Below are 27,292 nucleotides of genomic sequence, written 5' to 3'. Positions count from 1 at the left end.
TGGCCGGGCCGGGGTCCCAGCGGCGGGCGGGCGCAGAGCGGAGCCGGGTCCTGCAGCCGCCGCGGAGCCGGAGCCGGGCCAGCCCCCCCGCCGTGATGTCAGCGGGGCCACTCTTAAAGGGGCCGGCCGCCCGCCGCGGGTCGGAGCGGGGCCTGCGGGCACGGGGCGGTGCAGCGGGCGGGGCGGGAGGCAGGGGAGCTCGGCATCCACTTGGGCAGGGCTCCGAAGCCCGGGAGCCTGCAGGCAAGAAGAGACGCCGGACCCTCAGGAGAACCTGCGAGGCTCTGGGGCTGAGCCCCCCCCCCCACCGGCGGGCACTACACCGCGGGCCTGCCCAGTCTGAGGACTACATTCCCCGTCAGCCCCCGCGGCCAGGGGCTGCACCTGGGGGAAGGGGCTGCCATGATGGCCGCTGGGAAACGTAGTCCATCTGCACGGGTCCCGCCACTCTCCCGACTCGCAAGTGGGTCAAGAGAGAAGAGGCGGGAGGATGCGCCTGCCTGCTGCCTGGCTGGCTGCCGCCGAGAGCCCCGGCCCTGGTTCCCTGAGCTCTTCCGTCCTGGGGCCTCTCCCTTTGGCCCAGTGTCCTTTCACAGGACTCCTCCGACCTCTGGGTCTCAAGGTGGGTGTGCGCCCGTGTCCGGGGGTGCTTGCGTTGTGGGTGAGCGTGGTCTGTCTCACACTTTCGGTGTCTAAGTGCACATTTCTGACTCGTGAAGTCGAGGGAGGCGCTCTCCCCGCATCACGCCGTGATCTGAGTGCCCCCCTCGCACCCCACCTGTTTGTCCCGTGCAGTCGCTATCCCACTCCGCTCCCCTCCACTCTTCAAGCTTACAAGAAAACACCCAAACCCTTCAGCGTCAGCATCCCAAGTTTATTCTCGGCAGCTGTGGCCGGGTGAGAGAGGCTAAGGGGCAGGCGGAGGAGCCTCCAGAGCCGGCAGGCCCCGGGGAAGGGGGGGGGTCCCAGGTTTCCGGAGAGGCTGGAGCCATGCGCGGGCGGGGTGTGGGTGCCTGGTGGGTCCGTGGGAGAGTCTAGAAGAAAAGCCGGCTGAGAACGTGGGCGGGCGAAGGCCCCTTCCGGCACCCCTGGAGCCCGGGGAGCGGGCACGGCCTCCCGCTCACTCCGCACCGGGAGCAGAGGTGGGCGGGGCGCGGAGGGTGGGGGGCGGGGAGCGGGGACCCCTGAGTCCCCTTCCCCAGGGCAGGTGGGAGAAAGGAGAGGGAACTGCGGACGGAGCCCAGAGCCCCTCGGGGCCGGCGGGCGGTGAATCCGGGGCTCACCACAGCCAGATCTAGAACGCTGGAAGGCTCGGGGGAGCCCGGATGGATTTAGGAGGCCAGGTGATGGGGGGGGTGGTCTAGAACCCGGGTCTAAGGACCAGGCCCGAGCGCGGCGGGGCGGGATCTAGCTCGGAGGGCACAGGGGGGACACCTAGCGGCCGCAGAGGGCATCACATGACGGGCACGGGCACGGGGCTGGTGGGGCTGCGCGCGTCTGGGTGTACAAAGTCGGGGTTCACGTAGGTGAAGCCCTGGAAATCCGCCTGGTCGATGCTGGCCAGGACCAGGCGGTCTGGCGGGGTCAGAGCTGGCGCCGCCCGTGTGAAGAACTTGTCGAAGTTCTCACCGCTGCGGCCACACTGCAGGACGCGCAGGAGAGGAGTTAGGGTTCCGCCGCCTCCGCGGGGGTCTGCATCCTGTCTCCCCCAGATCTCTTAGGGTTAGGGACAGGGTGTTCTCTGCACCCTCTTCAGGATGTCTCCGAAGGGGGAACCCCAGTCCTCGGGTATGGTTCTGATGCTCAGGCCGGCCCACCCCACGGGGACCTGGTTTGGGGGTGTAGGGGGTGCAGGGGGGCTGACCGGGCGAGGTCTGAACGGAGGCGCGATCTCCAGCCGCTCCAGCCGGTCCCAGTCGATCCAGCGGAAAAAGCCGTGCGCCCGGATTGTGGGTTCCCCGTCGGGCCCGGAGCCCAGGCGCTTTGCTGGGTGTTTGGTCAAGAACTGGGGGAAACACGAAGAAGGACAGTGCGATGGACAGGAGGCCCAGAGAACGGAGGAAACGACAAAGAATGGCAGAGGGACAGAGCAACACGGGCACGGAGACCAGAGGGAGAACAGAGGGGGAGGAGCAGAAAGAGGAGGGAGGAGAATGTGGGAGTGGAGTGGGAATGGGAAGAGGCGAACTCCAGCCCCAGGGACCCGGGGGTGGGCAGAGAACGAGAAGAAAATCAAAGCGTGAGGGTTCGAGGGGCAGAGAAAGCCAGGAAGAGAGGAAGGAGACATGGGACATCCCCGAAAGGGAAGGAAGAAGAAGAGGGCAGAGAGGGTTGGACACGCGGAGAAAAGGAGGAAGAGAGACCCAGAGAGGGAAGGGCAGACGCCAAGCATGGGGAGACACTGGCAAGAGGTGCACACAGGAAACCCCAGCAGGCGTAGAGAGGCAGAGGCAGGAGACAGAGACCCGGAGATGGTGGTCAGAGGGCCGGCCGAGGCGCAGGAGCAGAGGCAGAAGGGTGCAAACCTCCCACACCAGCTCCGAGACTGCACGAGAGGGGACCACGGTGTGGAGCTGTGGGACTTAGGGCTATCGGACCCTCACCGCCACCCCCAGGCCAGGAGAGGCAGGGGCTGGCAGCGGCCGGGCGGGGGCCCAGACTCAGACAGGGTGGTAGCGACCTGGCAAAGTAACGATCCATCAACATGTCCGACAGAGGCAAGCCCAGGGGCTGGGGAAGGGAGGCTTCCCAGAAGGGCTGGCCACGTGGAGTGTGGGTGACCCGGGGGCCGAGAGGGGCTCTCACCCCCTTGCAGATGGCCACAGCTTCCCGGGAAAGTGACTTGGGATAGGTGACTGTCTGCTCCATGATGGCCTGAAACAGCTCCTCCTCATCCTCCCCGTCAAAGGGCGGCTATGAGAGTGGAGCGAGGGAGGTCAGAGACTCAAACTTCCACCATCGTCGGACCGTGACCAGGACCAACTGCTGACCCCGACAGCTCCGGAGGGCAGACCACACCACCAAGCCCCCATCGCCCCAGCCTTCCGCCTCCAGGCCTCATCCTGCACCTCGCTGCTCCCTGGCCCTCTTTGTCTGCAAGTGCCTTCTCCACATTAGCTCAGCGGCCCCTTCTTCTGGGGCAAGGGGAGGCTCCCGAGGGCAGAGGTTCGTAATTTGAAGTTCAGCTGGTCCGTGGCCACCACCGAGGGGGCTGTGCAACAGGATGGGAAAACTGGCATCTTACTTAGCTCGGTGCCAGCTGAAGGTCAGATTTCCCCCGATTAAGAATGCAGGCAGGGCCAGGGATTTAGCTCCATGGTTTGGCCGCCTGCTGTGCAAGCGCAAGTACCTGAGTTCAATCCCGGGTACCAAAGAAAAAAAGAATGCAGGCAACAAACTGCCACAGCTGCACTTGCATCTTTACCACCAATAGCAGCCACAGGTATTTCCAATTATCGCTCCTGCCTCACACTCACTGCAAGACCTTCCTTTTTATTTTGTATTACTGTGAGAGCACATAAGAACCTGAACATGTTCCCATATTCCAACTTCTAATATTTAGATAGCTTATATATTTAATTTAATTAGGTTAGACTAATTGGACTTTAAGTTTTGGTAACTATATTTCTTTTTTTCTTTTTTTGGTATCGGGGATTGAACTCGGGACCTTGCGCTTGTGAGGCAGGCGCCTGAACCACTGAGCTAGATCCCCGGCCCCTGTTAACTATATTCCAATGGCTGCTTGCTTGCTTGCTTGCTTTCTTTTTTTTGGTACAGGGAACGAACTATCAATGATTGCTTTCTTTTGTCACCTATTTTATTTCGTGAACATGAAAATATTATTTTGGGAAGGAGTTCATAGGTTTGGCCAGACCACTAGCAACAGATTGAGAACCCTGGGCCCGTGCAGCAAAATAAGGCTTCAGGACCTCGGACAGCGGCGCCGGCCACCTCGGCGGCCCGGAGAACTATGGGCCCCTCCTGGCCCCGCCGTTCCCGACCCAGGGCTCCCTCCGCAGCCAGCACCTCCCCGTCCACCCCACCGTCCTTACCTGCCCTGCCAACATTTCGTAGAGCAGCACCCCGAAGGACCACCAATCGACGGACTTCCCATAGGGCTGGTAGGCAATGATCTGAGGAGAGGGCATGGCCAGGAGTGACCATCTTCCCCAGGAACCCGGCTCTCGGGCCTCACACCCAGGACACCCACCGCAAGTGCTTTCCACGCAAGCTCCTCCCACTCTGAACATTTCGTCTAGAGCTCCGCCCTTTGGAAAATTCAGGAAACAAAGTTTACCTACATAGAATGTTTCGTGTTTTGTTTGGCTTGGATTTTGGTACTGGAGATTGAACTCGGGACCTTGCACTTTAGAGGCAGGCGGCGGAACCACTGAGCTAAATCCCTGGCCCTGAACGTTTCTTTATTCTCAGATATAAAAGCTATTTAAGGTCTGAGTCACAAGTTCCACCCACTTAGGATCTTTTTGTAACTGGACCTTCCCTTCCAGTTGGGCCTGGGGCTACATCTCAGAGACCAGAGATTCTTAAACCTGAACCAACAGCAGGGTCATCGAAGGACTTTTATTTTTATTTATTCATTTTTAAATTTTATTTTATTTGGTACCAGGAACTGAGCTCAGGACCTTGCACTTTCGAGGCAGGTGGCAGAACCACTGAGCTAAATCCCTGGCTTCAGGACTTTTATTTTTAGACAAGGTCTTGCTATGTAGTTCAGACTGGCCTAGAACTTGTGGTGACCCTCCTGCCTCAGCCTCCTGGGTGCTCTGATTACAGGTGTGTGCCACCACACCTGGCTAGTTTTTTTTTTTCATCAAAGGACTTTTTGAAAAATAGATGTTCCCATTCCTGAAGAGTCCTGGGTTCCATAAGCCAGAGTTACAGTCAGAAAAATATGTATCATTTTCTAAGTTTCTGAAGGTGATTCTCTTACCAGTTTTACAACCACTGACACTGATTATTTGGGCACTTGCATCAACCAACTAAGAAGACCGAGGGCCAACATCCCCATACAACTTGCTGTCCAACTTAGGAAGTCAGGAACACACACCACCCATCTCCAGGTACAGTCAGACACCAGCCCCAGCTCTGCAATGTCAGAGCGATTCTCTGCCCAACCCCTGGAAACACTCAAGGGATGACACCTACCACCAGGATTCTGCGGGTCCCGGCCCAGCCCTCCTGGAATGGCAGAGATGAATACACCATGTGCCTGCTGCAGGCCTGGGCTCCACCCCCAGACACACGCACATGCACACGCATGCACACACACTGTTATGGTTTCCATCTAGATGTTCCCCAAAGCCTCATGCAGTCAGGGCTTTTTCAGAGCTGGCTGAATCTAGAGTGTGTGATGCTGGGATTAAGGGTATTGATTACTTAGACTTAGTCCACTGACTGGTTTGGTACCACCCTAATCCCGGTGGTCTGGTCAAGATAAAGGGGCAGGAAGACACTGCTAAGGTCCCTTGTTGCTTTGCTACCTTCAGTCTGCCAAGAACTGATGCCCCTCTGCCATGTGCCACCCTACCTTGGAGCCAGCTGATTATGGACTGCAACCTCTACAAACTGCGAGCTAAATAAACCTTTCTCCTTTAACTTTGGGAGTCAAGTATCTTGTCTCTGCAACAAGAAAAGTAACCAGGACACACACACACACACACACACACACACACACACACGGAACCACGTGCAACACTTATCAGGGAGCTCTGGTGCAACTGATTACTCAAGGTGAGCTCCACGCAGCTAGCATCCACAGGACACAGCCTCCAGCCTCCACATGTGGGCGCAGTGTTCTCAGGGACAGGTGCCCCCAGAGTGCTCTAAAAATAGCCCCACTTAGCAGTCCAGCCCCTACCTGCTCAGGAGTCCTCGGAGCTGGACCCACGCACCGCCTTAGCACATTCACCCCAGGGCCTGTGCTCTGCCTGTCCAGAGACCCGGCCCCTCCTCCGGATGGCTCACGCACAGACCCCCTGCACAGTCTGGTCGCCTTGAGAGGACTCCCCAAGTTGGGACAGGGCAGCAGAGCTCGCCTGGCTGAGCAGGCCTTGGGTTACCTCGGGGGCTATGTAGTCCGGGGTCCCACAGAAGGTCCGCGTTGTGGTCCCCGGGAACACGTTTTCCTTGCACATGCCGAAGTCAGTGATCTTGATGTGCCCCTCGGCATCCAGCATCACGTTGTCCAGCTTCAGGTCCCTGGCAGGATGTCGGAAGGGCCGAGTTCAGCGGTGGAGCTGCCACCGCCCCATTCCCCTCCCTGGGAGTCCCGGGCGCCAACCTGTAGATGATGCCCTGGTTGTGAAGGAAGAAGAGGCCGATGGCGATCTCTGCGGCATAGAACCTGGAGCGGGGAGGAAGCCAGAGGTCGGGGGCCTGGCCTGTCCTGTCCGCAGCCCTCCCTGCGCCTGGCTCCGGCTGAGACTCACGCTGCGTGGGGCTCCTTGAACTTGCCCAGCTGCTGAATGTGGTACATCAGGTCGCCCCCGGTGACATACTCCATCACGAAATACAGGCGGTCCTGGGGGCCCAGTGCATCAGAGGCAGGGACAGCTGCCTGCCGCTCAGCACAGTGCGACGGACTGGGGACCCCACCCCGAAACACGGCCCCAGGGGTCTCGCCGTGCCCCCTCAGAACCTCCACAGCCTGGGTCACCACTGCTGGCTATCAAGTGTTCCGGTTGCACGGTCCGAATACCGAGGCCGGACCACTCAGCTGAGACCCGGACACACCAAAGCCTTTCTGCACAGGCCACACACAGCCGTCGTTCTAGCAACCTGTGGCCAACAGTGCTCAGGCTTCGCCTGCTTTACCTGCATTACCTGCATTCAATCTAGGAAGCCAGTCACACCCATTCCAAGCCCCTGGAAAGTCCCGCCGTCCCCAAACCCTGGTTTCTGACTCCTTGCTCCACACAACAATCTTAGGGTGACGCCCCCGTTTCTGACCCATCCTTCAGTAAGAATACAAAATGGTGACCCATCGTCTGGCCACACCCCTCACAGCCACGCCCCAAGGAGCCCACCCACCAGGAGAGGCCCAGAACAGTGCATCCTGGCCACGCCCCTACGGAGCCGCCTGGCCACGCCCTCTCCGCCTTCCTCCCTCCCTCCGCCTTCCTCCCTCACCGGAGTCTGGAAGGTGGAGTGCAGCTGGGTGAGGAAGTGGGGCCGTCCGCCTGGACCTCGGCCCCCCAGAGCCAGCACGCGTTTCTCCACCAGGGTGCAGTCCACGTCGTCGTCCTGGACGATCACGTCCTTTTTCAGGATCTTGATGGCGTAGAGCTCGTCCGAGCCTCTGCGCTCCGCCAGCATCACCTGCGAGAGGTCCAGCGGGCCGGCCTCCGTCTCCACGCACAGGGCCTGGCCCAGCTCCTCTCCGGCTCCGGGCCCCCACCGTGGGGCCCGACGCCCTGCCCTTGCGTCCACCCCTCAGGGAGCACAGGCGCCTCTATTCCTGTCATCCAGGAACCCGAGCCGCACAACCCAGCCCTAACTTGGGAGCCCAGTCTTCTATGATCCCCTAGTCTCCAGAACCCCAGCTCTGCATCCGCATCCTCCCCTGACCCCAGAATCCCAGAATCCAACCTTCCCGAAACTGCCTTTTCCTAGAACCATGAGGAAGCTGAAGTCGGAGATGTGCAGGCGTCCTGGGCTGGCCCCGAAGAAGCAGCGCTTGGAGTCGGTGGGGCTGGGGGATGGGGAGGGGATCGGGGAGGATGTGGGGCCCATCCGAACTCGCTGTGAGAAGGGAGAAGACGGGGAGTCAGAGAGGGGGATAGGAAGGATAAAGAGAAGAAACCATCACACACCTGCCCTGTTCTTGGGTTCAGAACTTTCTAAGACTCCGAGAAGCTTGCAGGCTGCACTGACTGTTAACTGACCCTCGCTGCCAATATGACATCTCTGGGAAACTGGCTGTCCCCCCATTTCACAGAAGAGAAAACTGGCACAGAGAGGTTGTGGGATTTGCCCAGAGTCACAGAGCAGAGTGGAACCGGAGCCCAAGCAACTCAGCTAGAGTCTTGCTGTTCTCGATCCTCTGCCGGGATCCCCAGAGGGTTTGCTAAAGCAGGCTGCAGGGCCCCTCCGAGGCCTCCCGGCTGTGTCAACCTGGGGCTGGGCCTGAGAAGAGGTGCTGCCAGCAGGTCCCAGGGCCATGCTGCATGTAGCTGCTCTGGGGCCCAGCTGGGCCTTTGGCGGCCCCTCCCTTGCTGGACAGCTCCTGGTAGCACAGTGATGCCACTCCCCTTTGTGGCTGTCTGCTAAGCCTGTAAGCTCACTATGACAAGGTGGGCTCTGTTCTCCGAGACAGTGACCCAGCCCAGGCTCAGCTTCGGCTCAGTAAACTTCTGCTGGATGGTGCAATTTAGTGCAGAGTCTAACCTCCTGGACCCCCACCCCAGCCAGCACTGGGCCATCTCTGTGACTGACCCCCGTGCAGGAATCGACTCCCACGGGGCCTGTGAAGTTCAAGGCCCAGGGCCCAGGAGGCAGAGCAGCTGCTTGTGTCTGCCACGGCAGCAGCAGCCCAGGGCCGAGCCAAGGGCCCGGGCACAGGGTGTGCATGCCAATATTGCTACCAGGGCCCGCCGAGCCCTGCATGACAGCAGTGAACAGCATCACTGCCATGCACACCTGACATCCCAGGCTGAGGCAGGAGGGCCGCCTCGCAGCCGAGGCCAGCCTGGACTGCAAAGCAAGACCTGACTCAAAAAAAAATGCACACACTAAGGAACTAATCAATAAGATCCAAAGATGGAATCAAAGAAAATTATATGCACTGCCATGTGCTTGTATTTGATTTTTTTTCTTCCTTCAGAACAGAACATCTGCTTTCTTTTTCTGCTTTTACTTTTTTTGGGGTGTGTGTGAGGTACTAAGCTACACTCCAAGCCCTTTTTATTTTTTATTTATTGGTTTGAGACAGGGTCTTGGAAAATTGCTAGGTTGTCAGGGTGGGCTTGAGCTTGTGATCCTCCTGCCTTGGCCCCCCAGACAGCTGGGATTACAGGCCTATGCACACTGTTGGTGTTGAATCTTGGGCATCCTCACTGCTCACCCCTCACTTTCAGGTCTCAACCTAATGCCACCTCTACTGGGAAGCCAGGCCCTAAGCTGATGCCCCTCGGGTTCCTATGTGCCCTGCAGAACCCCACAGCACCAACAGCCCCAGGGATGAGACTTGGGAGACTGCGTCCTGCAGCGGAGAGCCAGCAGCTTGAAGCTGGAGCATGCCTCCCTCCTTTCCGCATCCCCAACACTGCCTGGCATGAAGCTGGGTGCACGAGGCTGAATGAATGATGCCTCAGGACTGCACTCAGCCTCAGCCAGCTGGCCGCTCTCCTGCCTCCTCTCAAGCCGCTTTCCTGCTCCCTTCTCCCTCTCCTTCTGCCCCTGAGCCCCAGGCTGGCCTGCTCCTCCACATCTGCCCAGCCACCTGCCTGCTGATACCTCCTCTCTCACCTCACTGTTTAAAAACCAAACCCTCCCAAGGTCTGCAGCCCCACTTCCCTGACTCATTTCCTCCTCTCCCCACTCCATCCTCTGGGTCCAGCTCCCTAGCCTCCCAGCAGCTCCTCCTCTGCGCTCCAGGCTCCAGGCCTGGCCTCGCCTCAGGGCCCTCTGTCTCCTAGATGCCCCTTCCCAGGACTCCTGACAGCTGACTCTCCCCATGCTCAGGCCTTTGCCCAGCAGTCACTTTACTGGTGAAGCCTCTCTGCCTACTGCTCTTAAAGTCACAAAACCTAGCCAGGCATGGTGTAATCCCAGCACTCATGAGGCTGAGGCAGGAGGACCCCTGTGAGTTTGAGGCCAGCCTGGGCTATATAGTGAGACCCTGTCTCAACAAAAATCAAACCCAGGGCCAGGGATTTAGCTCAGTGGTGCCACACCTGCTTGGCATGCCCAGGGTCCTGAGCTCGATTCCTGGAACTGGAAAAAAAAAATCCAAACAAAACAAAAGCCTTCCCCAATAGCATTCCGGATCCTCCTTAATGTTCCTTTTTCTCCTTTGCGCTATCACTTTCTAACACATCCTCATGCACAGTACCTTGGAGGCTTATGTATTTAGCTTCCTGTCTTCCCCCAAGTGTAAGCCCCACACAGAGGTTTTCTCTTCTGTTCTGTTCCCTGAGCCATGGAAGCCCACCGTGACCATGACTATGCCTTGCACACACACAGGTGCTCAACAATGAGTTTTTGAAAGAGGAACCAAGGAGAGAAGCCTCCTTCCTTCCTCCAGCCTGGCTCTCAGGCAGCTGTCCCAGAGAGGCATGGGTGGGCGGGTGTGGGTGCCCGAGGCAGCACTGTGAGCTTCCTGGCCCTGAAAGCCAGGCTGCTGTCTCCAGGTCAGGCACCAAAGGGAGCAGCCTGACTGACAGGTTCCAGAGCAGCCCTGGCTTATGCTGCACCCCCGGACACAACGTTCACTGTTCACTGAGTGAGCGCGTGAGTGAATGGGGAGAAAGGTTGAAGCAAGGGGCAGGTAGAAAAAGTCCAGGAGACCTCCCCCAGGCCTCATCAGTGCCTGGGTCACTGTGCCCTGTGTTTTAAGTATCTGCCAGGATGTTCTTGTCTTGGCAGGGTCAGCTGAGGGTCAGGTTCAACCTCAGCATCACTGGAATTACTCAGCAAGCCCCAGAAGGACCTGGTGTGAGGTCCCTACTCATCGCCCGGGTGCAGAACTGAATGCAGAAGGCAGAGGAGGGACAAGTGGAGAGAGGCACAGGGAGCATGCCTCTGCCTCGGCTTCACTCACCTCATACAATTCCAAGGGGTAGTTGCAGGCCTGCAGGAGAAGAAAGCCAGAATCAGGGCCCCCAGAGAGAGCAGGGCTGGGGCCCTGATACCTCCAAGCCGTGGTGATGGAAAAGAACTACAGTTCCCATCAGGCCCTGGGGCTAGAACCCCCTGAGAGAACAGAGGAAGGAGCCTCAGGGTCTTCTGGGAGTCGCAGTCACAGGACCAGCGGGCACCTGCTCTGAGCTAGAGGAGGCTGGACTGGGCTCCCCGGGGAAGATGTCTGGTACCTCAAACTTCTGGAGGAGGCTGCAGTTGTCAGCATCTGCCACCGGCACATTGTAATATTCACCCTCCTCCTGGTTCAGTAACTTGTACCTGACATACAGACGGACACCAGGGCCGGGAAGGGGTGGGGGAAGCGGGGCACCCATGGGCGAGGCAGGAACACCCCAAGCGGGGAAAGAGACAGAGACGCACACAGGTGGAGAGAGAGAGAGTGAGATGAGAGGGGAGGGAGGGAGAGGAGACCAAAGAGCAAGCTGCGCTGCGGGCGCCGGAGGAGGGCGTCTGGAGCAGCCCACAGCACGAGTTGGCCGCAGCCCCAGCCCGCTCCTCACCAGCCATCCACGGGCGCCTTGAGCAGCTCCGAGACCCCGAAGGACATGGCCCCCATGAAGTCGTTGCGCGAAGTCCGGTCCCAGTCCCACACCTCCACGCTGAGCCTGCGCTCCACGTCCCCCGGCTTCAGGTTGCTGGGGGGTGGGGGGAGGCAGGCGTGAGCGGCCGGGTCAGGGTCCCCCTGCCTGTCCCGGGTGCTGCTCCTGGGGGCTTCCCGGCCCTTCCACCTCCCCCAAGGGCTGCCTCCCGCCCTGCCTCCGGGTCTTTCTCTGCACAGCTCTCCGGGCTCTGGGTCCCTTCTCTTCCCAGGCTTCTCTCCCCCGCTCCTCCATCTCCATCTGTGTCTCTCTTCAAGCTGTGCTTTTTCTTCTTCTTGTTTTTCTTTGTTGATACCGGGGATCAGGCTCCGGACCTTGCGCTTGTGAGGCAGGTGTGGTGCCTGAACTAAATTCCCGGCCCGGGCTATGTTTCTTTTGAGACCCCGCCTCAGGGTCTCTGTCCTCTGCTCTTCCGCCCCTGAGTACCTGCCTTGCTGTCTGTCCTGCTCCCTGCACCGCCCTGCCCTTCTCTGCTCGGGACTGCTCTCCGCATCTCTTCCTCCCTCCAGGCCTGGCTCTTCGGGTCTCTCAGCTCCTCGGAGTGGAGTACCTGCCTGCTCCGCCATTGCTTGACGTCTGTCTTTCTTACCGTGTCTCTGCCTCCCTCAGTCAATCCCTGCCTTGCTCCCGCCATGTTGGGGACTTTCCCTGGGTCCAACACCTCCCAGTGGCTGCTCCCTGGGGCTGTGCGGGCCTCCCTCGGGCCACCCTGCCGGTCACCAAGCCTCCCCAGCATCCAGCCTTACAACACGAAGGTCTCGTTCCACACGGGGTTCAGCGTGGCTTTCACCGTCCGAGTCTTCTGTTTGGTCAGGTTGCGCGGGTCTGGGATGAGCTTCAGTTTGACGTAGGGATCAGACAGGCCGTTGGGGTCCATGGGAATGAGGTTTCGGGCCTCGCCGACTGCAGGGTGAAGGGGAGGTTAAGTGTGGCTGGGGTCGGAGATCCGGGAAGGGGCTCCCAGCCCCCTCAGTGAACGACGAAGAATTCCAAGCGCTGATGCGCTCCCATGACCTCTTCCCTCGACAGGGCCAGGAGGCAGGGCTCGAGGCCCTTTCCAAACCAGCCCTACGCCCAGAAACCAGAGCCAGAGCGCTTTCTTCCACTGGGGCTCAGGAGTCTGCCCCGGTCCTGACCCAGAACCAGGTCCTTCCTGTCCATCTCTTCGCCCCCTCAAGGCCCTGACCCCTGCAATGGCCATTAAGGGGCCCTGGAATTTGGCTAGGACGGGGGCGGGGCTGTCGAGTCAGAGGGGCCTGGCCACGGTGGCGCCCCACCCTGAAGGTGGAGCCAGGGCCATCGGTGGGCGTGGCCTCCCTGTAGGGGGTGTGGTCCCAACGTGGGGACGAAAGGCCTCCCACTTGCGAGGGGCGGGGCCTCCGTGGGCGGGGCCTCACCGGTGACGTGGATCTCCTCGTTGGTCGGGGCCCGGATCTCCAGCTGCAGGCGGCCACGGCGCTCGGTGTGGTCCACACCGCACAGCGAGGGCACGCTGCGCACACAGCGCCGGTGCACGTTCATCTCGCAGCCTGGCGGGACAAGCCTGGGTCGCACTCGAAGCCCGGCGCTGCCCCCCTGCACCCCAGCCGGTGGCGCAGCACTCACAGGAGCACTTCATGCCCTGGTGCACCAGGCCGTACAGCAGCGAGCCGCAGTGGTCGCAGAAGGTGGGGCTGCTGTAACTGTGCAGGCGGAACTTGTGCTTGTTCCGGGGGTCCTGGGGGCACAGAGGGGCTCTCAGCGGGGCAGGAGCCTCTGGACCCTGACCAGCCCCGAGCTCCACCTCACCCGGGCCACTGCACACCCCGCGGGCGCCTGGCGGTTTCCAGGTGCTGGAACCTGGAAAGCACGCTAAGGGCGCCTGGCCTTGGGGTTTCTTTCTAGCGGAGGGAGACAATATAAACACAGTAAATACATAAAATATGCGGCAGGGCTGGGGTGAGGCCTGGGCAGAGAGCAGGCTGACATGCAGGAGGCCCTGGGTTCAGTCCCAGCACCGCAATAAAGAAAGAGGTGTGTGTGTGTGTCTGTGTATGTATGTGTGTGTGGATATATGATGGGGGTGGAGAAAAATGAAGTGGAGCTGGGAGGTAACAGAAGCACTCGGGAGGCTGAGGCAGGAGGATCACCCCGAGGTCGAGGCCAGCTTGAGCTACAGAGTGAGTTCAAGGCCAGCCTGAACTACATAGCGAGATCCTGTCTCTAAAAAAGAAAAAAACAATTGAGATAGTGAGGGACCCGTATGTTGTCAGCGTAGCACTTGGGCAGACCACGAAGGGGGCGTCAGCACCCCACAGGCTCTACCCTCCCCACACACCACGCACGCCCTCTTCGAGTTCTCTGAAGACGCGCGGGCCACAGCCTGGGCCCTCGGGCAGCCTCTGCCAGCCTTATGGGGGCTGAGCCCCGTGGGGAACCCTGTTACGAGAGCATCAGGGGACTGGGGTGAGCTGCGGGCATAGCAGGAACAAGCACGAGGCAGCTCCCCTGCTACTCTCCAGCATCGCATCGCCGTGGCGATTACTAGTGCTTTTCCAGACACCCCACACGGCCCTCCTTCGAAACAAGAACTAGGCCACTTCCCAGCTGTGATTTGCAGCAAGTTCTTGGCCCGTTTGGGGTCTCAGCGTCCTCTTCTGTCAAATGGAAACAAACAATCTACGCCTCAAAGCAAAGGTAAGTTGCTAGGGTTCAATCAGTCAGGAACTTAGGACACCCACAGGCCTCTCCTTCCCAGTCTCCACCCCTGGAGCAACATCGGGTGGCTAAGGAACTTCAACCTTGACTTTTGCTGGGAATGTACTGGAAGAATGGTGAGGAGGAGATGCAAGACACTATCGGGTATTATTTATTTGCGTCGGGTTCTATTTTGAATGTATTGATGGGGAGGGGAGGGCACTGACAGTTGCTGATGTTCTGGGTCTCTAAAGGCCGTGGACTGACCCTGACTGAAGTAAGTAGGGTGCCATCATCCCCGAGTGAAGGCCTCTGCAGGGAGCCTGACCCACAAGCCCTCCAGACAGAAGCTGCTATTCTCCTCAAAGCCAGAATTCTTATTAGAAAGGAGACGCCACTAGGCCTGCAGCTAGGGAGCTCCAGGGCAAAACCCTTTCTTCGTTGTTTTTTGAGACAGGGTCTCACTTTGTAGTTCACACTGGTTGTGACTGTAACCCAGCCTGGCCTTGAACTCACAGCGATCCTCCTGCCTCAGCCTCCCTAGTGCTGGAATGACCAGTGTGCACTACCACAACTGGCCAATATCCAAATCTTGATGATGCCTACTACTCAGGTTGGGGCCCTGTCCAAGCCTCGGGTTTCTCTCCCTGAAAAAGAGGGGCTGTGAGACCTTCGTGAGGAGTCTCCTAAGAAGGAAGCCAAATAGCACTTCTAAGCCCTCCTGCCTTCTTATGCGCTTGGACCACGTGACTTCCAAGATCAAAAGTATTAAGAAGAAGCAAAAATGGAGAGGAAGGAGCTGGCCAGGCACTTCCGCTTCCTCAATGATGACAATAATAATGTTAGCAGCGACAATGAGTGTCACAGTTCTCACCGTGTCCAGATCCCATCCCGAGAATCTGACTCATGGGAATCTCGCAGCGATCCCATAGGGGCACGATTGATTCTCACCCCCCTTTCACAGATCAGGAAGTCAAGAAATTCAAGGGGTAAGTTAAATTTGGGGGGGCGGGGCAGGAAGGGGTCAGGAGTGTGGCTGGCACTCAAGAGAGACCCCAGCTTGTGCCTCAGGAGCCTCTGCCCAGCTGGGCTCAGGGAGAACACCAGGCTGCCCCCACAAGCTGTGTCAGACCCTGTACGGCACACTCGAGCTGGTGCTAGGGCGTGGTGGGCACGCGGAGGGGGGGGTGAGCAGCATGGGCGGGAGGTGGTGGGCAGCGGCACTGAATATAGGCTCTGGGAAACTTCTGTTTTCTTCACCTGACAAACTCACAAAATGTCTCAGGACTCCTGTGGATCTCCCTCTCTCCCTCTCTCTCTCTCTGTCTTTCCTAATCACAAAACTCTCCCACTTTGTGTCAAACCCTGGGCAAAATGCTCAGCCCACCTGAGGTCCCTGACCTGTGCCCGGCCTGGGTTGTCCACACTGGTACCGATCACCTGCCATGTCTGAGTTTAAGCCAGTTGAACAAAGCGGGCCTCAGACGAGTGCTCCTCAGTGCAGCAGCCCTTCTGTGGCCCAGCGGTTCGTGGCCACACAGCATGGCCTCGGGGACAGTTCTGTGGGTCTGCACTAGACCACTGGCCACATTTTACAGGGGCTCAAAGACGCGGTGAAGAGGAGTGAGGCCCGGGCCCCTGCAGGTGGCTCTCGGCAGCCCCGACTCGCAGAGGGCCGGGTGGCAGACTGCGGATCTGAGTGTGCATCTGCGCATGCATGCATGTGCTGGGCACTGCAGGCTCTCCACCCTCCCTCCCGCCTTCTACATCTCCTGCATTGGCCTTGCCCCTCGAGGTCCGGTCCTCGTCTCAGTGGCTGTTTCCCTCAGTGCTCTCTGCTCCTGTCAGTCTCTCCCCTGCTCACTCTCCCTCTCTCCCTCTCTCTCTCTCTCTCTCTCTCTCTCTCTCTCTCTCTCTCTCTCTGCATCCCTGTTCCTCTCTCAGGTTCTCTCTTACCTCAGGATCTCCATGCCTGTACTGGTTTGTCCTCTCTGGCCCTCGGCCTTCAGTTTCCCTAAATCTGGCCCCCTGGATGGCAGCCCACCCTTCCCGTCTTGGTCTCTGGTCTCCTCAGCCCTCCTCTGTCTCCCACCTGTGTCCCCGGCCTGTCCCAGGCCCCTCACGTCCCCTTTTCCAGGCCAAGGGCAAAGAATCTGGGCCAGACAAGCTCCCCCTATCTCTCCAGCCCCCCTCCCCTCCCAGCCTTAAAAATAGCAGGAGAAATTGGGACGGTCGCCCAGGGGGTGAGGGCGGGTGTGGCCTGAGGAGGAGGCAGGTGTCCGGGCACTCACGTCCGTCTGGGGGCCCTTCCCAGCACCTGGACACTCGAAGGTCACGAATTCGTGGCATCGCCGATGAACCACAAAGCTGCAGACTGAAGGGAAAAATCACAGAGACACAGAGCCAGAGCGAGACGTGGGTAAATCCAGAGATCCCCACAGATACAAAGTGGAAAGAGAAAAAGAGGTGGACAGCGAGAAAATGGGGGAGGGGGGATCCGAGCAAACAGAATACAGCAGAAAGTCAGAGGGGAGACCCCATGTGCAGGGACAGACAGGGACAGAGACAGGGACAGTGAGAAACCCAAAACACGGACTCGAAGGGGAGAGGGATGCGTTTAATCGCAGAAACACAAAGCCGCGATCACACACAGGGGCCCAAGGGAGGGAGGGAGGGAGACAGGGAGACAGGGAGACAGACAGACAGGAAGAAGGAAAACAGGATCCCATAGACCTGAAGACCCAGGCCGCAGACAGATGGGAAGACTGAAAACAGACTCTCAGGCACAGCCCTAGCAGAGCAAGGACGGAGCAGGAGTGAGCCTGGGGTGGCTCTGGCCCACCCCACCCTGACTCACTCTGTTCTCAGCAAGTGGCAGCTGGCACTTTAGGACTCGCCCCCTTCCCTGCCCCCCCCGAACCGCCCCCCCATCACGGTGACCCCCACCGGGCCTGCCCCTGCCTGGGCTGCATAGTGTTGTCATGGCTACCGCAGCCTGGGGGGGGCTCTGACTTTGCATCTCCAGCCCCTTCCCCCCCCTTCAGCTCCCCCTTTTCCAAATCTCCCTGTTCCCATGGCAACAGATTCTCCAAATATCTGTCCCCACCTGGAGCTGGCCGAGGGAGGGGCCCCCAGCACCACCCCCGCGGATGGCCCCACCATCCGAGCTCCCTCCCTTCCACAGACTGTCTCTGCCACACCCCCCGCCCCGGGCTCCCCCGCGCCTCCCTGGGGACCTCGAACACGTGTGCCGCCAGCCTCAGCTGTGGGGACCCTGCCTCCACCCTCGGGGGTCCCAGGAGTCCGGGTCCCAGCTCTTACCTTGACACTGCAGGCCCTGTTTTCCAATACCCCTGGAAGAGTCATGCACCGATCAGTGCAGAAGGGGCTGCCGGAACTCCCACCTCTGCCACCTCTGCCGCTCAGGGCTCTGAGGGCTGTGGCCTCCGACCCGCCCTCCACGCAGCCACCTCCTCTTTCTAGAACCAGGAATTCTGGCCCTCAGCCCCTCCTGCCCGCGGACCGTGAGGTCCAGGACCCGGATCCTCCTGCCTCTAACCTGGGGTCCACGCTCCCGCTCCCACCATCCTGGAGCCCGCAGTTGGGGTGCAGCCCTCTCTGCGCCCAGTCTGCACCTCGTCCCCTCCTCCCCTCTGACCCTGGTGTCCAGACCCCCAGGCCGGCGCCCCGCCATCCCGGAGCCCAGAGTGGGGCCGTAGGCCCCTGCTCACGGGGCGCGAGTCTGCACCCCAGCCCCCGGCCCCCACCCCTCCTCACCAGATGAAGTCGGTGCAGTGGCTGCAGAAGGTGGGCTGCTTGAAGAAGCGAGCGGTGAACTTGTGGCTCTTGACTTCGTGGACCACCTTCTGCCTCAGAGCCCCCTTTCTGCAAAACAGAGGTCGGGGTCCCCCCTCGGAGTCGCCTCCGCCGGGGCCCAGGCCGGCCATGGCCCAGGATCGCGGGCGGCCGGAGGCGAGGGCGGGCGGCGGGCGCTGGCTCGGCACCTGCTCAAATGTGGGAGCCCCGGCTGGGGCTGGCGTCGCCAAGACGACCGCGGGGCGGGGTTTCGCTTACCCCCCCCCCGCACGTGCACACACCCACTCGGGGCGTGGCTGCGGGGCGGGGACACCTCCGAGCCTTCCTCTCTCCTGTCGTCCTTACCCGCTAGGTGGCTGGGAGGGTCCAGCCAGTCCGGCGTCTCCGCCCTCACCGCGGTCCCCGTGTCCGCGTCACTGCGCCAATCAACAAACTTTCTGCCTGGTACTGAAGGCCCAGGGTTCAGGGAGGCTTGGGGCGCTCTGTCCCTGACGCCGCCTGCCTCTCAGAGCCTGTGCTGCCCCTCATCCTCTGGTCCGCCTCTGTCTCTTGCAGTCTCCGGTCCTGCAGAGCAGTCTCGTCCTCGCTCTGCGTCCGAGAACTTCTGCGGCCGTGTGCTTCGCTGCGCGTCTCCGTCTGTCTCTCCTCCCTGGACCCCGATGTCGCCGCCCTCCCCGGGGCGGCGTGGCTCAGTCCCCTGGCCCACCTCAGGGGCCCCCGTCTGTCGCCTCCTGCCCCGTGCTGCCTGGGCCCCTCCCCGCTCGCCGCGGTCGGTCCCTAGGGGTCTCTCTGCGTCCCTGTGTCTCCCGTCCCTAGGGGTGTCTCGCCCCTTCGTGTCTTCTCGGGACTCCCTCGTTTCCACGGTTTGCCCCTCCGTCCTCCCCGGGAATCCGTGCGCCTCCGCGGCGCCCTCGTGGTCCCGGGGCTCCCCCTTGCCGCCCCGCCTACGTCGCGCTCCGCCCCACCCCAGCCCCAAGAGAGAGAGAGAGAGAGAGAGAGAGAGAGGAGAGAGAGAGAGAGAGAGAGAGAGAGAGAGAGAGAGAGAGAGAGAGAGAGAGAGAGAGAGAGAGAGGAGAGAGAGAGAGAGAGAGAGAGAGAGAGAGAGAGAGAGAGAGAGAGAGAGAGAGAGAGAGAGAGAGAGAGAGAGAGAGAGAGAGAGAGAGAGAGAGAGACTCTGTTGCCAGGGCAACCGGCCCTCCCGAGCTGCGGTGCATCCTGGGCCTTGTAGTCCTTCGCTCTCCTCGGCCGCACTCGGGGCGCGTTCCGGAACTCCCTCTCCCGGCGTGCCCCGCGCGGGGGCAGGGCTGTGCGTGCACCGCGGCTCACCTAGGGCTGTGAGTGCTTACGGGTCGGAACCGAAAAGCGAGTGGGGCTACCCCAGTCCGCTCGTGAGCCCGTGGCCTTCTGCCGCCTGCCGGCCGGTTGGCTTTGAAAATGGACCTAGGAGTCCCCGCTTCCGCTCCAGCTCCCCGGGTTCTTTCCGTTATCCCCGGTTCCATCGCGGCTCTTCCGGTGCCTTCTAGGGGGCGGCGAGAATCGGACAGCAGAGAAAAAGGACGGTCCTCGCCCCACAGGAGTCTGTCCTGGCTGGCCCTTGCCCCTCCTTACAGAACAGGCAGATATGCACTGTACTGGGGACTGAGTCCAGGGCCTTTGCATTGAGCAACATCCTAGTGCTTTTTACCATTTTGAGATAGGATCTCGCTAAGTTGCCAGAGGTGGGCCCGGACCATCCCCCAGGCAAAAGGATCTGTGGAACAGGCTAGTGCGGAGCTGACCCGATCGTTGTCAGGGTAGTCCGGGTGCCCAGGGCGGACAGTGACTAGCCGGCCCGCAAGGCTTTCGGATGGACTGAGTTTGGGTAGCAGCTGGAGGCAACGTGGAGTGAGGGTGGGAGCGGGATCGGACCTGGATGTTTCGAGTTCCCCAGGGGCCAGGGTGGGCTGGAAATAGGATGGTCAAAGAAAAGGCTGGGGCAGTGGCTCAGCTGAAACAAAATGGAACTTGAGCTGGGCCAGGAGACTGGAGAAAGGGGCAGCTCTAAATTACATTTAGAAGAAAGCAGTGTTTGAGGGGCGACTGACAGGGAAGAAGGTGGGAACAAGTGCTTGTGTTCCCACTCCTGACAGGCCGTGTGGACGTGGAACTCCAAGGAGAGAGAAATCATGTTCATTGCTGCTGCACGCAGCCCTCCCGGTTTGAGAGTTTATTTTACTGACTTGCATTACTGTGGATTGAACCCAGGTACACACACAAGCTCGGCAAGTGCTAAGTGCTGAACTACACTCCTCAGTCCTTTTTGATAGTCTTTCGAAGTTGCCCAGGCTGGCCTTGAACTTGTGATCCTCCTGCCTCAGCCTCCCCAGTAGCTGGGATTATAGGCATGTACCTGTCTGAAATTTGAAGGAGTAATTTAGAAACCCTAGACTTTGCTAGTATTTTGTTTTGAGACAGGCTCTCACCGGGTAGTTCAGGCTGGCCTTGTACTCACAGGGATCCCCGTCTCAGTCTCCAGTGTCCCGGGATTACAGGTGTATGCCACACACTTCTGGGTCCTGGCTGGACTAGTATTGTCTGATGAGGCCAAAGTTATCTTGGGTCCAACTCTTCCTCCACCAGACTGAGGACACTGGGCCTCAGTGCTCTTCTGGAGCCCTCCCCAATAATAAAAAAAGCACAAGTCCTCTTCTGTTATCTTTATGTCAAGATTTAAAAAAAAAGAACATTGTGAATGTGGGAGTAAGGGAAGGGACAAGATTTCTATGACTGACAGCAGGAGCTATAGGAACTGAAAGCTCCAGGAAATTAAAAAAAATAAAATATGTATTTATACATTTATATATATCACGGTATGCATGTGAATCCCCGCGAAGCAGGAAGCAGCAAGAAGCAACTAGCACACAGAAATAGGTGTGCATACCACACACACGCAATGCCATTCCTCTGGCCATGGCAGCAGCAACCTCCCCCCAAAAGCAAAGAAAAACTGATAAGAAAGTCTTCCCCCTTGCAGAATAGGGCCACCCAGTAGTCTCTGCCCTGGTGACCAGAAAAAAAGAGAAAAAGCCAGGTGACTGCCTTTAAGGCCCCCAGTAGCCGTTTCCCTCCCATCCCTGCCAAAGCAGGGCACATTATTTTCAACACTGAGCCTGGAGGGTTCCTGTCCCTCACAAATACTTCAGACCGGTGTCTGCAAGACTTTTTTTTTTTTTTTGCTAGCACAAAGGACAGCTGGGATGAAACACATCCACCTCCTGCTTCCTCTAAGATGGCCTCTAGGCAGTGGGTTTTAATAAGGCTGGAAAAATCCTGGAGGCTGTCCTAGGCATGGCTAAGTACCAGGTGGGTCTAGGGACCCCGGGTCTGTGCTTAAAGCCTCCCGCCCACTGGGAATTACTGACCTGCAGAGAACTGTTTTTGTAACTTAGAGAGGAGGTGCACTGTGCAGCCTCCTCCACCTGGGGGAAGGGGACCCCTCCCTAGCCAGCCCCCAGCACATACACAGACACACGACTAAGGCACAGCGAGGGTGGGCAGGCATGCTTTGGCAATGGGGCCTCTCCCGAGGCTGTGGCATGAACAGCTGCAGAGAGGGTGTGGATGTGTGGAGCTCAGCACCTTCGGAGGTGAGGTGGAGGACAGGAGAGTCTCAGGGCTCCCGAGGAAATAGGAAGAGACATCAGGAGACCAGAGAGAGACGGGAGAAAGGGGCGGAGTCAGGAGGGGGGGGAGCAGGATGAGGGCACCCAACCCAACAGGAAGGAAAGGAGCAAGGAAGGGGAAAGGGGAACAGGAAACAGGAAGTGGAGCAGGATGAGCTGGTGAGGAGGCCGGGAAGGAAGGGAGAGGAAAGAGGTCTCAGGAATGGAAACTCTGGGGGAAGGAAGAAGGGGCGGGACAGAGGGGCAAGGGAGCCCCTGGGAGTCTTAGACCTTGACGAACACCAGTCGGGCAGAGTGCGCCAGGTCAGCCAGGTAGGCCAGCAGGTTAATGCCCGTCAGGACGGCCACCGCCAGTTTGCGGTCCCAGGTACACACAATGTGGGTATGTCTGGAGCCGCAGCCCGAGTCCCAGGCCCGGCGGGGCTGGCCGCCGTACTTCTCATTGAAGTGGTAGAGAGGCCAGAGGACGAGGGCGGAGGCATACATGAGGACTGAGAGCAGGGCCAGGCCCGACAGGAAGCTGGGGAAGGGGAAGGGCAGCACGCCGGTGCATTCGCCCAGGTTCAGCAGGATGGCCACGGCAGCCAGGATGAAGCAGATGGAGTACACCGCCACGCACCACTCCAGGGCCGGCGCGCGCTGGTACAGGTAGGGGTCGCTGATGAAGACGAAGATGACACAGGCCACGAAGGTCTCCAGCACCTTGAGCAGCCCGGGCACAGTGGCCATGTAGCCAGTGACCTCCCCGGGCCTTGCCCGGGTCCAGGCCACTTCGGTGGCGTATGCCAGACAGGCAACGCAGGAGAAGGTGGTAGCGGCGATGGCGTGGTCACGGGAGCGGCCGTGGGACATGAACTGCACGTAGGTGGTGGGGTAGATGATGGAGGATGTCAGGCAGAAGAGGGCGGCGTAGCAGGCATAGGTGATGGGGAAGTTGCGCCAGGACAGGGGGAAGTGTGCCTGCAGCCCGGCCAGCTCCACCACTAGGACGATGAGGGTCACGGCAAAGCAGAAGCACCAGGTGAACATGGCCCAGTGTCCCATGGGCCCTGTGTAGGCGCCCACGCTGGCCACCAGCGAGAAGGCCACGCAGGTGGACACCAGCTGCAGCAGGCGGAGCAGGCCCAGGGGTTGGGTCAGTGCCCGAGGGGACCCCACGACGGTGGAGGACGACGTGGTCGTGATGGTTGTGCGGGTCACCGTCACCGGCATGGCTGGGAAAGGCAGAAGACAGGGCCTCAGGACACACTACTGGGGGTGCCCGCCTATAATCCGAGCACTTAGGAGGCTGAGGCAGGAGGACTGCCCTGAGTTCGAGGCCAACCTGGGCTACATGGTGAGTTCAAGACTAGCCTGAACTACATAGCCAGAACCTGGCTCAAAAAACCAAAGAGAAATAACAACTACTATCGTGGGCTCCAGATAGGGAGTTCCCAGGATGTGGGGCTTTCCATCTGCAAACAGGGTCACCCCAGTTCCAGACTCATCTGTGCCCAACTGTGTCTGAAGCCAGGATTCCAGACCCCACCTTTCTCCTCCTCCCCACTCCAGAGGCCAGAGCTGTCCTCCCTGCCCTCCTTCCCCAGGGACTCAGCAACAGAGCGGTGCTCTCTGCCCTGGGAACAAACTTCCCACTTTGCGTAACTGTGATGGGATGTTTCCTCCCCGCCTCCCCTCTGAAGAGATCAACACCAGGGCTCTGTCCATCCTCTCACTCTCAGTGCCCAGGACTCCCCCCCAGCAGCATTCCGGTCTGGGGCACCGTAACCCAAAGGCGCCGCTTCCCAGCAACCCAGCCGGCCTGTCCCCAAGTCCTGGGAAAGTCCGCTCCGGCATCCCGTGCCCAGGGCTCTCTCTGCTGGAGCTGGGCTGGGTGACCCGGGCCCGCCCTTGGCCAGGTCCAGCCGGCCCAGACCCACCTCGTAGCTGCTGCTTCCCAGTCCTGAACCCACAGCGTCCACTTCCTCGTCCCCAAACCCTCAGAGAAGCCCAAATCCTTTCTCAGGGTGCAAAATTTCTAATCTGTGAGCTGCCACCGCTGAAACTATCAGGAGGTGGTTATCAACCGCAGGGAAATAAAACTGGCTTCCAGGGTCGCCTGAACAGCAAGGCAAGGCACAGCCTTTAACGGTGGCAGGGCACAGCGTCCAGGGGAGTCAGCTGCCAGACACCCCGCTTCCTCACACACCAGTGTTCGTCGCCTCTCCTTAGAACCCAAGCTTCCGGCCTCCTCCCTCGGACCTGGGGCGGGGCCCAGGCCCCAGCGCACTCACCTGCGGTTTCAGGTGGCCACGTGGAGGAGAAGGATCCGGCGGTGGAGGCGGCTCGGCCACACTAAAAAGGCGGTTCGGACACCTGGGGGAGAGGTCAGGTCAGCTCAGACCTGGCTCCTCCCTCCGGGTCCCGGCCGCTGGTGCCCGCGCCTCCCAGCTCTGCAGCCTGGCGCCTCCCAGCAGGGACGGGACTTGGCCGGGAGCCCCGGGCCCCGAGCCCCGAGGGTCAGGGGTGACACGGGCGAGCAGCCCCCGCTGCACACCTCGGGTGGGCGGAGCGGAGGGACGGTGACGGGGCGGGACGCCAAGATCCGCACCCCAGGCTGGGCAGGGTGGCGGGCGGCCCGGCGTGTCGTGTCCGAACCTTATAAGGCTTCGCGTGCCGTGGGCGCCAGGCCGCGGGGGTGGGGGTGGGGGGTGGAGCCGGACCCCGCCCTCGGGGTGTCACCCTCTCGGGGTGTGGGCGGAGGGGGCGGCTCCGCGAGCAGCAGAGGACGGAAGCTCGGGCCTCCGAGTCCCTAGAAAGTGAGTCCAGGGTCCTGCACCCCGGGGGGCGGGTCTCAAAGTGGAAGGGGCGGGGACCCCTGGCTCCCCGCTCCCCTCGGGGCGCGGAAGGGCAGGAGGGAGCCAGCAGCAGCAGCCACCAGTGCGCCCCAGGGTCCCCGCGGAGCCACGTGGAGCCACAGCCCGGGTCCCCGCCAGGCCTCCGGAAGGAAGGCGCGCGCCCCAGAGGAGGAGGAGCAGCCGGGACTTCCGAGGAGCGCCGCCCCCGCCCCGGGCCTCCGCGCCTGAGGTCAGAGCTCAGGAATGCACCGCCGCAGACCTCGCGGGGACCCTCCCGCCTCGGCTCCAGACGCCCCGCCCCGCACGCGCAGACGGGGACGGGCCCCGAGCTCCGCCCGGCCTCCCCGTGCTTCGCAGCTGGACTCCGCCTGGCCCCGCCGGGCTGCCAGCTCCAGCCCCACCCTAGCAGCCGGGTGCGGGGCCTTAGCCTTCGCCTTCCAGGGATCCAAACTTGTAGTTCTCCCTGGCACCCGGATGGGGATGGGGTCAGAAATGGGGCAACTAAAAATAAGACAAAAACAAGTGGCCGGGCGTGGGGCGCACGCCTGCGAGAAGAGGACGGACTTCCAGGCCAGCCTGGGCTACAAGGCGAATGTAAGGCCTGCCTGACCTACACAGCAAGACCCTGTGTCAAAAAACAACAGGAGCCGGGCGTGGTGGCGCACGCCTGTAGTTCCAGCACTGGGGAAGCTGAAGCAGGAGGATCTCTGTGAGTTCGAGGCCAGCCTGGGCTACACAGTGAGTTTAAGGCCAGCCTGAACCCCATTGTGAGACCCTATCTCAAGAAAAAACAAATTAAATTCCGAACTGCAGCCACTCTTTTCTTAAACTTAGGGTTCCCAATAGCAGGATCCTCAGCTCTTGAGCACCTCCGCCCCAGCCCCTTCAGCTCGGAGTTAGTCTTCTGCATCTCTCCTCCCTCAGACCCGCGGGTCCAGGCCCAGCCTCCGCCCTCGGACCCCGAGTCTGGACCCAGCCCCCTCTATGGGACGAGGGATTGAATCCAGGTCCCAACCCTGTCGTGCTCAGAACCAGGCATCCCGGCCCTGTCTTTCTGGGGTCCCACATTCGTCATCGCAGTGTAGCCCTCCGATGAACCCGGGATCCTGAACCACCGCCCCAGGGCCCTGGGGTCCCCCAATCTCACCTCTCGGACCCGCGGAGGCTGCGGCTAAAGCAAAGACGGCAGTTGCGGACCAGAGGGTCTACCGGCTGGGTGCGGTTGACCGGGTGGGGTGTGGACCAGAGAGCGCGTGTGGGCGGGGTGTGGGCGGGGCGGGGCCAGGCCTGGACGGGCCGTGGACGGAGGAGCCCCCCCCCCGTCTCCAGACCTCGTGGGCGGGGGCACGGGGAGACCACTCCCCCGGGAGACCTGTGGCTCGGATTCTCCGCCAAGAGGGAGGGGGTGCAGGGCTGAGGTCACCGTTGCCGTGGTGACAAAACAGGAAGACACAACAGCTGGAAGAGGGGGGGCCCAAGGGGCTGCCCTCCCAGACACTGCACCTAAAAAAGGCTCCCGGCTGGGCCGTTGCCATGGAAACCCGCGTGTGGATGGACTCCTCAGGACGCGGCCCCCCAACTTGGGGCCAGCCCCAGTGTCATCGCCCTCACGGATTTCATTGGCTTCCGGCCCCCGTCCTCCGGTCTGCCCCGGTCCCCGGGTCTGTCAGGATGAAATCCCGGGCATCTGGATTGCAGCGGGCTGGGTGACCTGAGAGCCCCAATTTAACAGGGTCTGTGGACCAGGGCCTCTGTCTCCCTGGAAGAGGAGAGTTGGGGTGCCGATCCTGGGCCTCCCCTTAGAGGTTCTGAGCCAGCACCCCAGGCTACTGGTCCCCCAGAACCAGGCCAGATTCGTGCAGTAGGGGTGGGGGATGGGCGCGTTTCCGTCTACCGGGGTCTCGGGGTGTGGCCTGCCCAGCCCGGCGTCTCGGGGTAGCTGTCTACGGAAGGGGGGACCATCCCGGGCCCAGGGCGGTGGGGTTGGGGTCCCCCGGCTGTACGCGATGCTGAAGCTGGGCCCAAGTTCCGGAGCCCAGGAGCGCGCGGGGCTCAGACTCCGGGTTTCGGGGCGCGCGGCCTCCGGGGCGGAAAGGAGCGATTTCTGGCTGCGGTGGAGGGGGCCTCGGGGCGGGGCGGGGCGGGGAGGGAGGCTCGGAGCTGGGGCGGCGCGGTCCCCGCCGGCCGGCCGCTACTCACCGCTCGCTGCGGTCCCGGCGCCCGGCTCGGCGGGCGGGGCTTGCGCGGGGAGACCCGGGAGGAGCCGCTGTCGCCTTCCCGCCGGGGGCTGCGGGAGGCGCCGGGAGCGGGATCCGCGCCAAGCTGGGCCGCGGCCGCGCGCGCTGCGGGGGAGGACGAGGGAGCGCGCAGACCCTCCGTCCTCGGGGCCTGCGCAAGGGCCGACCTTATTGCTCCAGCATCCGGCCTGGCCTGCTCGGAGTGGGCCTGTGAGCACAGTGGCGGGGACTGGGCGTTAGCTGGAGGCTGCCCAGGACGTCCCCGGCTTGTATTCACACTGAAGTAGGGGTAAGAAATAAAGATAGGTAGCCAGGGTTGGTGGTGCCTACCTGTAATCCCAGCCCTGGGGAGGCTGAGGCAGGAGAATCGCCGGGAGTTCCAGGCCAGTCTAGGCTACATCGTGAGTTCGGGACCAGCCTGAAATACATAGCGAGACTGTCTCAAAAAAACCAAAAAAATAATTTTTAAAAAAAGATAGGTAGAAAGGAGACAAGAGAAATTGTAATTTGTAAATTGAGCCATTAAAAGCCAGGTGCAGTGGTGGACGCCTGTATTCTCAGCACTCTGGCAGGCTGAAGCCACA

General features: G+C 60.7%; 2 protein-coding genes and 2 long non-coding RNA genes across 6 annotated transcripts; 2 read left to right on the top strand and 2 right to left on the bottom strand.

Annotated features, from left to right (window-relative positions):
• Positions 1–181: 181 nt before the first annotated feature.
• Positions 182–5,616, top strand: LOC147821292 (uncharacterized). Its single transcript, XR_015447332.1, has 2 exons — positions 182–622; positions 2,909–5,616. It is a non-coding gene; the product is annotated as an uncharacterized LOC147821292 (long non-coding RNA).
• Positions 854–18,912, bottom strand: Prkcg (protein kinase C gamma). Of its 2 annotated transcripts, XM_004866728.4 has the most exons (18): positions 17,934–18,911; positions 17,478–17,509; positions 16,448–16,530; positions 13,086–13,197; positions 12,878–13,009; positions 12,227–12,383; positions 11,382–11,516; positions 11,052–11,139; positions 10,781–10,810; positions 7,609–7,761; positions 7,150–7,338; positions 6,450–6,541; positions 6,302–6,364; positions 6,081–6,219; positions 4,053–4,133; positions 2,806–2,913; positions 1,865–2,005; positions 854–1,642 (listed from the first exon to the last, which is right to left on the bottom strand). In XM_004866728.4, the coding sequence occupies exons 1-18, from the start codon at positions 18,101–18,103 to the stop codon at positions 1,454–1,456; spliced, it is 2,094 nt and encodes a 697-aa protein (XP_004866785.1). In that variant the 5' UTR covers positions 18,104–18,911; the 3' UTR covers positions 854–1,453. The 2 variants fall into 2 exon arrangements, 1 of the variants encoding a protein (XP_004866785.1); XR_002389911.2 differs by lacking the exons at positions 854–1,642; positions 1,865–2,005 and adding an exon at positions 3,069–3,211 and having other exon boundaries at positions 17,934–18,912.
• A 1,741-nt stretch (positions 18,913–20,653) lies between these two features.
• Myadm (myeloid associated differentiation marker) lies at positions 20,654–26,900 on the bottom strand. 2 transcript variants are annotated; one of them, XM_004866730.3, is made up of 3 exons: positions 26,671–26,900; positions 23,908–23,989; positions 20,654–22,848 (listed from the first exon to the last, which is right to left on the bottom strand). In XM_004866730.3, the coding sequence occupies exon 3, from the start codon at positions 22,844–22,846 to the stop codon at positions 21,899–21,901; it is 948 nt and encodes a 315-aa protein (XP_004866787.1). In that variant the 5' UTR covers positions 22,847–22,848; positions 23,908–23,989; positions 26,671–26,900; the 3' UTR covers positions 20,654–21,898. The 2 variants fall into 2 exon arrangements, with proteins under 2 accessions (XP_004866787.1, XP_004866786.1); XM_004866729.4 differs by lacking the exon at positions 26,671–26,900 and adding an exon at positions 25,619–26,565.
• Positions 24,307–25,283, top strand: LOC110346049 (uncharacterized). Its single transcript, XR_015447331.1, has 2 exons — positions 24,307–24,432; positions 24,610–25,283. It is a non-coding gene; the product is annotated as an uncharacterized LOC110346049 (long non-coding RNA).
• Positions 26,901–27,292: the final 392 nt, after the last annotated feature.

The sequence above is a fragment of the Heterocephalus glaber genome, unplaced genomic scaffold, assembly GCF_053883595.1.
Source record: "Heterocephalus glaber isolate CG9 unplaced genomic scaffold, H.glaber_assembly_v1.0 deba00001745, whole genome shotgun sequence".
Taxonomy (NCBI): domain Eukaryota; kingdom Metazoa; phylum Chordata; class Mammalia; order Rodentia; family Bathyergidae; genus Heterocephalus; species Heterocephalus glaber.
The sequence above is the reverse complement of the archived record's forward strand: the minus strand, read 5'-3'. Positions and strand labels throughout refer to the sequence as shown.

Bases quoted from the DNA above. Each gene is read 5' to 3' on its own strand.
- Prkcg (XM_004866728.4), bottom strand. From the start codon at position 18,103: ATGGCCGGCCTGGGCCCCGGCGGAGGCGACTCCGAGGGGGGACCCCGA. The intron at 17,510-17,933 runs GTGAGGAGGGGT...TGACTCTTCCAG, and splicing joins CACTGCACCGACTTCATCTG to GGGTATTGGAAAACAGGGCC. The intron at 10,811-11,051 runs GTACCAGACATC...CTTCTCCTGCAG, and splicing joins GCCTCCTCCAGAAGTTTGAG to GCCTGCAACTACCCCTTGGA.
- Myadm (XM_004866730.3), bottom strand. From the start codon at position 22,846: ATGCCGGTGACGGTGACCCGCACAACCATCACGACCACGTCGTCCTCC.